The 12,033-nt window shown below is 56.1% G+C and overlaps 1 protein-coding gene across 9 annotated transcripts in view; it reads right to left on the reverse strand.

Moving 5' to 3' along the window:
• CASKIN2 (CASK interacting protein 2) overlaps window positions 1–12,033 on the reverse strand; it is an 87,486-nt gene that overhangs the window by 9,133 nt on the left and 66,320 nt on the right. For 6 of the 9 annotated variants that reach the window (XM_038372155.2, XM_038372152.2, XM_043497555.1 and 3 more), the window contains 11 exons: window positions 11,910–11,961; window positions 7,978–8,075; window positions 7,312–7,457; window positions 6,576–6,671; window positions 4,612–4,742; window positions 3,991–4,099; window positions 3,317–3,425; window positions 2,833–2,927; window positions 2,473–2,590; window positions 1,502–1,672; window positions 750–871 (listed from right to left, as the gene is read on the reverse strand). In XM_038372155.2, the coding sequence (XP_038228083.1) occupies window positions 750–871; window positions 1,502–1,672; window positions 2,473–2,590; window positions 2,833–2,927; window positions 3,317–3,425; window positions 3,991–4,099; window positions 4,612–4,742; window positions 6,576–6,671; window positions 7,312–7,457; window positions 7,978–8,075; window positions 11,910–11,961 (1,247 nt within the window). The remainder of the gene's footprint in view (window positions 1–749; window positions 872–1,501; window positions 1,673–2,472; window positions 2,591–2,832; window positions 2,928–3,316; window positions 3,426–3,990; window positions 4,100–4,611; window positions 4,743–6,575; window positions 6,672–7,311; window positions 7,458–7,977; window positions 8,076–11,909; window positions 11,962–12,033) is intronic. The other 3 variants (XM_038372156.2, XM_038372154.2, XM_038372159.2) reach the window with 3 other exon arrangements.

Here is a 12,033-nt window from a genome sequence, read left to right on the forward strand (position 1 = left end):
GCGATTCTCACACAGCAGCAGAGAGGAAGGGATGTCACAGGGGTGACAATACTGGGACTGCCTTGCACAGCCTGGGGTAAGAGCCCTGCCCTGAAGCTTTGTTCTTGACAGGAGGTCTGTGTATCCTGCAACAGGAGAACAGGACCCTGGGAACCTATGCAGTCAACCATGCCAAGGAACCTCTTGGGGGCTACAACTAGAGGATAAAGGCCCTACTACTCCTGTCTGAGGGAGATCCTCCCTGAGCTCACTCAGCTCTGCATCCCTGGCACAGTGATAGTTTCAAACCATGTGCGTCCCTGTGGCAGGGCTGCATTTCCAAAGGCTCCTCTCCATCTGGGTGGGTTTAGCAAGACTGGCCCCTTGCAACGGTCACGCCAGTTAAACATAAGTATGTGCAATATCGACATGTTCCCTGATGCTCAGTATACTGCTACAACCACTAAGCTGTCAGCTCAGAGAAACTGGGCTGGGACATCCAAATCACTGGTGGAGAGGGTGGGTTAAAAAGAGAACAGGAGGGGGGCCCTGTGGCCTGGGTCAATATGAACCCATGGGACTGCAAGGGGCAGCTCAAGGAGCCCACTAGAGGCTAGAAAAAGGCAATCAAGGCTCAGAAAGCCAGGGGGTAGTTGAGAGTAGCCCTGGGGTTCTAGTGGACCCAGGCCCCCTTGGACCTTAAACCTCTCATGAGACTTGCTCTGCTCCCTGGACACAGGGCAGCAGGCACTCTGTATCTGCCCTCCTACCGTGGCGTTCTCGATGAGGATACTGGTGCTCTGGCCGTTGTTGCCCTCATTGCTCTGCCCGCTGCCAGCGCTGCGAATGCTGCCAATGCTGCCCTCACTGCCCACGCTGTTCCTGTCTCCTGCTGTTAAAGAGGCATCATGGCCCATGTAACTGAATGCTGGAGAAGGTGCTTGACGCCCTGGGGCTGGCACCTCCCAATCCCTGTAGCCCCTCAGCGCTGGGGCAGGGCATGGACTAAGCTGCAGCACTCCCATTCCCCACAGAGATGATGCTGTGGGAAGAGAGGAAGGGAACTGGCACCTGCACAGGGCATGGTGTTCCCAGTGCAGAGACCCACATGCTTTGGCATGAGGCACACTGTCCAGACTCTGCTGCCTGCCATTGGCATAGGGCCCAACCTCCACAAGACCCTCAACCCTCCCTGGGGCACAGAGAATCACTCAGCTGTTCACTGTTCCTTAGCACACACAGGACAATCCCGTTTCTAGAGAAAGGGCTGAAAGGGTGGGTAAGTGAGAAGAGGTCTGGTGGGGTGCAGCCAGGGCAGGTGTGTGGCTGGATGTGGGGGTGGGTATCTATGGGTCAATGACCTCTACAGTCCCCTGAGCTGTGGTTTCCGTGATGTTGCTGCTTTGCTTTAATTTCCTGCTTGGAGCCAGAAGGGGATTTTCTCCATCTCTGGGAGGGGTGTTGGGGGGAAAGGCTCCCTGATGCGAGCCCCTGTCCAGCCCTCCCCAGCAGTGACCCTGACCTGAGTTCTCAGGCTCCGGGGCTGTCCTGGTTAAGGTGAGGTGGCCGTAGGCAGTAGGGAGGCTGAGGGGTGCCTGCTGCGGAGCATCACCTGGGAGTGGCTGCAGCCCGCCGGGTGGGGCAGCAATGCCCTGGCGCTGGTGTGCAGGCACCAAGCGGGGAAGAGTCATGCCTGCATTTAAAGACAAAACACTCGTGTAAGAGCAGAGTGTGTGGAAGGGGAGTGGGCAGCATCAGTCACAGCAGGGTCCAGAAATACCCCAGCACTGTGCCTGTGGGGGGGGCTGTGCAGAGGAAGGTATCATGTGGGTGAGTGTGCAGCTGGCAAACCTGGGGCAGACCAAGGACTGTACCAGAGTTTCCCTGGCCCTGAGAACAGGGCCTGACTCCATCATTCCTGTCTCAACACATTAGGAACAGATGTTAATGCTTAGGACAGGCCTGGGCCCCAGGACATCCAATTCTGCTAATTCCTCCTTGCCAATGCACCCTAGCTTGGCCCAATGCTCGTAGTGCTGAGCTCCCCACACAGCCACACCTCAGCTCAGCCCTGATGCCTAGGGACCCCCCCTCAGCTCCACCCTCCTGACCTGCAGCCACCTCCGCTGCTCCAGTGCTAGGATGAGTTGTGGGCTGCTGCAGGGACATGGACCCAACCTCCACAGGGACTGCACTGACACCAGACTTATTCCCTCTGTAAACAAAGGGGCATCTGCTCCCAGATAGGGACTAGGATTCAGCTCACTTGAGCCCATCTGCAGCCATTGTCCATCTCTGCTGCGCTACCAGTCCTCCAGGCCCGAGGGGGCACTGTCGGCCAGAGAGCCACACCCCTGCCACTTCCCACTGGCTGCTGGAGTGGGAGCTGGATCCAGGGAGGGGGTGGGTGGTAGTGAGGGTGGGAGAAGTCCAGATCAGAGATATGCCTACCCTTTCCCCCATGCACTCCAGGACGGTGTGTGTGTTACTGACCTGTCCGCTTGCTGATGACCTCGACGATAGAGGGAGGGAAGTAGCCGACTCGATCAGTGCCTTTCTGAGTGTCGTGGATGTGCCCCTTCCAGCGCCCGTCAGAGTGCTGCTCCAGGACCTGTGTGAGGCACCAGGCATGAGAGTGTTAGGCCCCCGAGGGAGAGACTCCTTACAGGTGTCCCAGCTCCAGCAGGAGCCGGAGCATGGCATAATACAGGAACCCTGGCTATGGGCAACTCCCAGCCACACCCAGCAGGAGGTGTTGTAGGGAATGTGCAGGGTCCCTGGCTGTGGGGGAGCTCCCAGCTACTCCAGTGTTTATTAGCCATGGTCTCTGCGCAGCTGCAGGTGATTGCTCACCGTGATGATATCTCCTGCCCGGATGTTGAGAGCAGTCGGGTCATGGAGGTTCCAGAAATCTTTTAGAGCTCGGACTTTCAGAATTCCTGATGCCTCTGAAGAGAAGGGAAAGAGGGAAGAAAGAGCATGGGAGATGCGTGGGGACAGGACAGGGGACAGGAAAAGAGAGAAGGAGAGAGAGAACATTAATAGCACAGCCAGGGACTCAGTCCCCTGCTGTCCACACCAAAGACAGAACCCCAGTGCGTGCGTACGTACATAGGTATTGAAGCCCCTCACCTGAACATTCAAAGTCAGGTTAGCTGAGGGTCTGTTTGGAGGAGGGTTGGGATGTTGCCACGCACGCCCCCATAGAAAGGCTTTCTCCCTGCCAGTGCCAGGTGAGAGCCGGGCAATCAGCTCCCGTAGCAGGGCTCCTGGTTCTGCCCATGGGATTACAGAGCACATGGAACAGAGCCCAGCATTATGCTTAGACCCAGCTCACCTCTCAGCAGTTGCTTGATGTCCTTGCTGGCGTGTGAGGTGGTGAACTGGTTCACGATGTCCAGGGCCGTCTGGTTGTAGGTGTTTCGGATGTTCACATCTACGCCACCCTGCCGTGGGGGAGCCAGCAGAGACCCCATCAGTGCCGGGGCCATTGAGCAGCCACTTAGGGGACGCCATGCCTCACACTAGAACTGCTGCTGGGGAGGCAGCCTATGGGCAGGTCAGCACCTCCTATGCAGCAGATCCAGACCCCTTCTGGGGGATCAGGAGGCCCAGCATTCAGAGGCCTGGGGGAGAAGAGCCCCCATCTTCTCTCACCCCAGCTATCACTGGCAGTTTGGGGGGACGAAGAGGAAGTAGGAGCAGGACCAGGACAGGAACAGGTCCCAGAAGCTGCACTGATGGAGGGCGGTTCTGTCCCTTGTCCCCCACCAGCCACTGCAGTCAGGCCACAGGCTGCATCTTCCCCTGCCCCTCAGTCATCCCCTCAGAACCAAGCCCTGGGCTACACCTCTCCTCCCCTATCGCCCTCCAGAGCTAAGCCACGGTCTCTCTCCCTCTGTCACCAGCTACTGTCTCTTATAGTGGATCGTTCTCATCTCTCCTAAGGGCTGCAGACTTGGTAGCTGAAGTACTGCTCCCCTTCCTCCCCGCGAGGGCCTGTCCGCTCACCTCCAGCAGCAGGCGCACCACCTCCGTCTTGCCATAGAGCGCTGCCTCGTGCAGGGCTGTGCCCGTCTTTGTCTGCCTGTTGATCTCAATCCCAGCTTTCAGCAGCTGCCTGGGGGCGGGTGGGGGGGGGAATAAGCCGTGGTGGTTTAGAAGGAGGAAGTGGGCACTATGAGCCAGGAGGACAGGGTGGGCAGTGAGGCAAGGCAGCTGGACAGCAGGCAGAGTCAGGGCTTGGGGTGGGGCAGGGCAAATCTCTGTCTCAACCAGGGTAAAATCATGAGGTGATTTGGGTTCGCTGGATACCAAAGCCAAATGTCAATTCCAACTGCATAGGGTGAGAACTGGAGGGAGCCTGTGGGACCAGTGATGGACAGGGGGGTCTGGAGTAGGACAGGGGGGTCTGGGGTAGAAAGCCCAAAGCCCCATGGAAAAAGCTTCAAGGCTAGGACTGGGGCAAGCAAAGGGCAGGATATAGGGATCTCTGGGGAATCGAGCGACAGGAGGGGAGTCTGGCACGGTGCATCAGCAGTGGACGCTGCTACGGGCTTGTGCAGGTTAGGAAACTCATGGCTGGCAGGTTTGGGGCAGGGCGAGGCCAGTGGCTAGAGTGCTGTCCGTTACCTGATTATCTCCTTGTGCCCGTTCTTGGCTGCCAGGTGCAGAGGGGTGGTGTAATTGGGGTCACTAGTGTCTTTGGACTGACCCTCCAGGAGCGCAACACACATGTGGCTGTTCAGCAGCAATTGGGCAACCTAGGGTGGGCGAGAGACGGGTGAACGATGGGGAGCACATGGGAAGGAGAGCACATGAACATGTCCCCCGCCACTCTCCCCAGGAGCCTTGCAGCAGCAGGTGGATGGCTAAGCTGACCCCATTCCAAAGGACAGGAAGAGACTTCCTGGACTGCCCCTCCCAGATCCAGCCCCACGTGCATGGCCAATGCTTAGAGAGCCTCAGCGGGGGGGACCAGAGAAGGGCAGAGCCCAGCTATCCCTGAAGCCCCTAGCAGTCATCGCAGTAAGGAATTGCTTTCCTGATACCCCTTTCAGAGCTGGGATTCCAAGGCCCAGGTGTGCCCTGGCCTGGCCTGCCGGAGACACCCACACAGAAGGGGAATTACTGGTATCTTGGGGCAGCCCAGATGCCTGGAGCGGGGCTGTTTTTACAGCACTATTTATAATGACAGAAACGAAAACGGCCCCCTGCCGCCCCCTTGGTGAGAGCAAAACAGTCCGTGGCTGCTCCATTGAGCTGGCTGCATGCTTTCAGTGCTGTCCGACTGGCCGGCCCCCTTACAGCAGCGAATGGCAGGGGTGCGTTTCTGTAGGCTTGCTGAGCTCCCACAGGGTGGTGGGAGCTTTCCCGCCCCAGCAATGCAGAGCGACCCGTGCACCTGTCCCGAGCAGCCGAGACAGGAATCCCTCGAGCCTGGCCAGGTTGGAATCTCAGGCCTGCAAACACAGCTGTGCTGAGCCTGCCCTCTCAGCGCCTGTGGAGATTAGGAAGGCTCAGCCCGTCTGGTCGCCACCAGCCTGGACTTAAATGGGAGCAGCGGAAAGATGGGGGTTGGGGAGCAGCATCCCATGCTTGGAGCAGAGGACTCGGGTTCTATCCGGGCGCTGCCACTGGCCCCTCTCTGTAGCTCCGTTTTCCCCATGGGTAAAACGGAGCTAATGATACTCTCCTCCCTCAGCACAGGGGTGGACATGCTGTTTGTAAAACCCCTTGGGGTGGAAGGAGCTATCAAAGGACAAAGCGCTGGCCGTCATACTGAGCTTCACAGCCACAGCAGGGAGAGAACCTAGATTTTTCTGCCCCAACACATGATGCTAAGGGAGAACCTCCATCAGTGGCTAGCACCACAGGGCCTAGGACAGGGGTCTCAAACACACGGCCTACCAAGCTTTAAGGTCCCCCCTCCCCACCAGAGTTATTTCCTGCAGCCGCCAAGCTCCCCTCAAACCCCCCTCCCCCCCAGCACACTGCATCCCCGCTCCTCTGCCTACCTCCAGGCGCTTCCCACTGCCAAACAGCTGTTTGGCGGCGCTTAGCGCTTTCCAGGAGGGAGGGGGGAGGAGCAGGGGGCCACATGCTCAGGGGAGGAAGCGGAGAAGAGGCAGGGCATGGGTGGGGATTTGGGGAAGGGGTTGGAATAGAGTCAGGGACGGGGTGGAGTTGGGGTGGGGATTTTGGAGAAGGGGTTGAAATGGGGGCGGGGAAGGAGTGGGAAGAGGCGGGACCTCATGGAAGGAGTGGAGTGGGGGCAGGGCCAGGGGCAGCGGGGGTGGGGTGGGGGGATGGGGCTTTTGTCCCTTTATATGAAAAGGTTTCAGTGATGCGGCCCTCGGGCCAATGTACTAGTCCTCATGTGGCCCTCGTGGTGATTTGAGTTTGAGATCCCTGGGCTAGGACATGCACCGAGGAGTCCAGCGGAGGGCAGTGTTGCATTGGCCAGTTCCTTGTAGTATTGTTATTGTGAAGGGGAAGAGAGATGGGCCCTAATACAATGCCTCAGTCAGGAACTACTGGACTGGGATGGTGTAACAGCGGCTCTGCACAGTTTGCAGGCAAGCTGTGTCCTTTACCTTAAGCCGGCCAAACTCACAGGCCAGGTCCAGGGGGGTTTTCTTCGCCTTATTGATGAGACACGGATTGGACTGGTGCTGGAGCAGCATTTCTGACTGCAGAGGAGTAACGGACATGTAAGGGGAGCAATGCAGGAAGGCTGGCGATCATGCCCCATCCAGCAAGCAGCCTCCTGACACCCCCATTCAACTGTTCCCCTCTCCCTACGGCTCCTACCTCCACCCCTCCCTTGGACAGGCCCTGCTGGGACAGCAGCCTAAGGCGTGCTCTCCGGTGCCCGTGTCAAAGAGCACCCTGTCCCCTTCTGAACGGCCTGCTCCCTTTCCCCATTTCCACAGCCCCCTGGCTGCATCTCCCCTCCCAGGCAGGACTGCTGGGCTGAGCCCCCTCCAGGGTTAGGCTAGGCAGAGGCAGTTTGTGGGAAAGTGGTGCGAGGGCCTCTCCAAAGAGATTGTCCCTCCCGCACAAGCCAGGAGGAAGCAGTCATGCCAGGAGCGGAGTCTGGGTATCTTGTGGGGCAAGAGGATCACAGGTCGAAGCCTAGAGGCAGCCCAATGCTATATCACCGCTAAGTGACCCGATGTCACCACACTGCCAACCAGCTGGCACAAGGCATAGTCCCATGGAAATCTGGGTGAGGGGCACCAGAAGATTTGGGACCGGGCACACGTGCCTCTGAGGGAACCTGGGCTCCCACAGCCTCTGTCACCTCTCTCCCCAGGCTCCCTTACTCACCACCTCATAGTGCCCGTACTGTGCAGACAGATGCAGCGGGATCTGCCCATCCAGTGACGCCATGTTGACCGAGGCGGCTGCCCGCAGCAGCAGGTGGACCGGCTCCACCCTCCCCTGCCAGGCAGCGTAGTGCAGCGGGCGCATCCCTGCGGGGAAGCAAGGTCAGGAGGAGGCTGAGAGGGGCCGGCTCGCAGCACGACATCGACACTAGCGATGTAGGAGCCCCAGGGTGGCAGCTAGCAAGAACTAGGCCTCCTGAAGCTGAGCTCCCCATGGGAGTGCCTGAAGAACGAGCACCATGCTGACCCCTTCTGAGGCTCCAGATCAGCTCCCCAGCTCAAAGTGAATGGAGCTCCCTGGGGTGATGAGCTGGAGACGACTCAATGGCTGCCTTCTCCCAACCACACTCACTACAGCAAAAGAAAGGTCAAAGCAGGGCCTGCTGCGGGCGCCTTGCCCCATGGGAGGGTTCCCAGATGCATTGCTCCCTCAGGATGGGGGCAGGCAGAGGGCACCTCCACCTTACACATGCAGACGGGTTCTCCCCAGTCACTTGGAGTGAGGGGGAAGTGGTAGGCTGGCGGAGACACTGTCCCCTCCTGGATGTAAGGGGAAACAGCAGGGAGGGTGGGTAGGGCCCCGGTTTGAGGTGAGCCAGCTGCTTACCATTGCTGTCCTTTATGTCGACAGTGGCCTGTGCCTCCAGCAGCAGGGAGATGAGCTCCAGGCTCCCACCCAGGGCTGCATGGTGCAGTGCTGAGAACCTGAGAACAGCAAAAGACAAGGGTCTCAGAAGCAGCCAACTCCATGGATCCATGCACTCAAAGCCCGGCCCTGCATGGGGACAAAGGTGGCCATTTCTCTCCTCTCCAAATCAAAAGCATCTAGAGCTGATTACCCACTGCCCCTGCATTTTCCAGTTCCAGGAGGCTGGTCTCAGTGTAGGCTGCTCCACAGCTCAGGCATTCCCACAGTTCCTGGCCATATGGCTGCTAGAACAGGGGCAAACCCCAGTTCTCTGCCAGTCTCCACTCATTACATACACCAGGTCGCTGGTGTAAAGCCATTGAGTTCAGCAGGGCTCTGCCACGGAGGAGTTTGGCACGACATAGCTGTCAGGACTCTTCCCCCCACAATCATCTCACACTGGCTCCTGTAGACCTAGTGGTTGTCCCATGAGACCCCAAAGCAAGCTGGCCCCAGACATTTGAGGGAGACATGCTGAGACCTGGCACACTCGATACATGGTTGGTGATACCAGCCAGGCCTTGCTCTCTTACTCCACCACCTCTCCTGCTGCTGTCTGTGGACAGTTTAGACCAAGACCCATAGCACACAGCTCCTGAGAGGAGATGCAGCTTCTCCACAAGGCCAGAACACCCTCTGCCAAATGCCTTGAGTTAGAGAAGACTGATCTGATCCTATATATCAAACTATATCCTGCCCCCCTCACATTTTCTGCTGGAAAAGCTCTCCCAGTCCAAAGCAATCCAAGCAGTGCTTTCTCTCTCTACCCTCCTCATCTGTTTCTATTTACAGCTCTCCAGTGTGACCAGCCTGACCTGGTCCCGCTCTCACTAAACTCCTAGCAATCCCCCACCCTGGGAAGCACCTGCTTCCAAATCCCTGTCTCTGAGGCATTCTCAGCCAGAGCACCCCCGCTGCGTAGCGCACTGGCAGGGGTCCTGCTGCTGTGCTCAAACGCTGTTGGTTTCCAGTTGGCCCTGACACTGAGCCTTGGGCAAGTTGCCTCTCTGAGTCTCAGTTTTCCTGGCAGCAAAATGGGGAGAAATCAGCTCCTTGCATCCCAAGGGTTCACAGCCCTTTTCAAGGGATCTGTGAAGGAAGAGGTCTATGTGCAGTACATGCTGTCGTCATCTTATTGTGGGAGCGCCCCTTACCCTTACTCTGCCCTCTACAGGTGGAGGGAGGGAGGGAACAAGCAAGGCTGGGGCAATTAGAAGAGTCCACCTGGGGCCTGCTCTGCTCTCTGGGCAGCAGCAGGACAAGCAGGCAGAAAACCCAGCACTTGAGGGGTTTGGCCACGGGACAGGTTTTCCAGGCGATTCTCAGGCATTGTGTGTGTGTGTCACACTCCCCTCCTGGCCTAACCCCTCCTCCTGCTCTGGCCCTGACTGTTGCAGTCTCACTGCCAGCATGGATGGCTCTCCCCCTGTCAGAAGCCCATGGCAGAGTGCGTGAGGCCAGCTAGAATGAATGAGCCCTGTGTTCCAGGGCTGTGAAAGAGGCCTGTTTGTCTAGAGCGCTCCCTCCTTCCCCTGCACTCCCCCTGCTCCGGGCTGCTTCATTCACATGAAGGGCTGCGTCTGACCAAGGGAGGCTCAGCGCCCACAGGGAGCAGCATGGGAATTCAGAGCTCAGTCAGGCTTTGCTCCCTTCACGCTCTGGGGCTGGCACGAAACTTTCCCCTGCCACGTTCAAAGAGTGGGCGAGCTCACTTGGGGCGGCCCCATGCACCGCAGGAGCTTGTGTGCATCCCATCCCGGCGCTATCCCACAGCAGGTCAGCCCAGGAGCCCCGCTAGTCCACGATCACAGCAGCAGCTGCTTCAGATGAAGGGGCAAAAAACTCTGGGGTAACCTGCCCATGGGGAAGCTCCTTCCTCACCCCAGCCACATGTGGTACATCTACACAGCCCGCAACAGCAAGCCTCCCAGCCCGGTTCATGCTAGCTCTCAACAGAACTGTGCAGACAGCGCTTTGAAGTTGCGGCTCAAGCTCATGCTCAGCAGCTCACCATCCCAAGGCTCCAGAGCCTGAGCAAAAACTTCAAAGCACTGTCTGCACACTATTAGTGTGAGCCCCACTGCCTGAATCTGTTGACCCGGGCTGAGAGGCTCACTGTCACGGGCTGTGTAGACATAACTGTAGTGGCTGGCTCATGCCAGGTACAGGAGGGGTTAGATCCCCTAACATTCTGAAATAACCCCTCGGGTCACTGCACGTTCTCGTTATCCGTAGGAATGTCTCAGAGGGAACAGGGCCCAGAGAGAGCAGCCTGCCCTGAGACCCAGGACCACAGTGGTTTGACGACTTGGCTAGGAGACGCTAGCTGTGGACTCCAAAGAAATGCATTCTAGTCCCAGCTTGGACACTCACATTTGCTGAGCTCTAAGCAATTTTCACTTGTAATCAGAGTCCAGACAGGCCACGCCATGTAGGGCTAACTTAGCGACCTAGTAAATGGGCACATCTCTGCAGGTGTATCCTGACCACAGCAGGCCCCCACTGGAACTTCCCTGTTCACTGCTTAACAATCGAGTGATTGGTCCTTCTCACTGATGTCCAAATCGAAACCTTTGTCTCCATTTAAAAGGAAGGAAGGAAGGGAAGGAGGAAGACAAAACTCAAAAGCCTGGGAAATTCCAAAGTCAATGCAACTTTGTTTCAAAAACCAGCTTAAGGTTGCTAAATAAACCCTCACTTCCCCCAACATTTAAAAACCCCAAACAAGGAAGTGTATAGTTAAGGATGTAATAAACCTTACATTGCTCTCCTAGCAGAACACACACACACTCTTCTTATCAAGTCTGATACAATGCACGACTCATCATACCATCTCCACCTTCTCTCTGACCCAAAAGAAATATGATTCTTTCATCAGCAATTTGAAAACAATCACACAAAACCCTTCTGGAAAAGGGAACATTCCTCTGTACATTCATAATGGGTCTGACACAGATTGATCAGCCTCGCATACATCTTTACCAAAAAATCAATAACTTATCATTTCTTGTTACACTTTTCCTATTCATCTATATCGTTCTCAAGAAACAGCCATCCTAAGTACTTTACCAAAAAATCCTAGTGGTCAATCAATAAACATTCTAACTGACAATGTTTCCCATTTAACAGAGTCCCTTAAAAGAAAACCTGTAGGTACTGAAATAAAGTAACAAATATAATATATAAAAAAATGCCACCAATCTATGAGTCAGAATTAAGGTGGGGATGAAATATCTTTACACTTGATAAGAATAGCGTGTTCATTATATTGACAGTGTAACATTTGTGGTTTTCTTAACTCAGTATCATTTTTGAGAAGTACTTGGATTTCGTAAGTGGTGAGATAGGCAGGTATGTTGTGGTTTAGCAATCTCAGCTGGTCTTTTAAGAGATTTTGGAGAGGGGGTGGAATATAAATAAAGGGTCAGGCTAGAGAGTAATTTCCAAGGGAGCCTATACAACGCAGACAAGGAGAAAAGGGAATAGGCACAGCACTGGGAATTAATACTCTTCCTGATGGGCTGCGGTGCCAGTTCTGCCAGGCTCCATGAGTGGCTTTAACCCCAAGTGCTCTGCTCCAGGCAGGCACCATACTGTGCCCACCTCTGGTCCTGGAAGGTTGTCCAAAGCAGGGAGGAGGTTTTAACAAGCTGGAGAATACATAGAATGGGCATTTCTGGTCAGTAATGCAAGAGGACACACTACATCAAACCCATCAACTGTCCTGTTACTGTTAAATCAACCCTAAACCAGCAGCCAAGTACAGCCAGGGATGCTAGCGGTCCAGAGGCACCACCGGCTCATGCCAACGTATTACTGAGACTGAATGTGAAGGTTCGGGAAACACTCACCCGTCCGCGTCCTGGTAATTCACATTCAGTCGCTTGGCTGATCCCAGGAGCTCTGTAGAGAGAAGAGTAGACAGTCAGTGTAGAACTCCCATAACCACTACACATTGCATGATAAATGCAGGCT

Source organism: Dermochelys coriacea, chromosome 14 (genome assembly GCF_009764565.3).
Source record: "Dermochelys coriacea isolate rDerCor1 chromosome 14, rDerCor1.pri.v4, whole genome shotgun sequence".
In the NCBI taxonomy this organism is placed as follows: Eukaryota; Metazoa; Chordata; order Testudines; family Dermochelyidae; genus Dermochelys; species Dermochelys coriacea.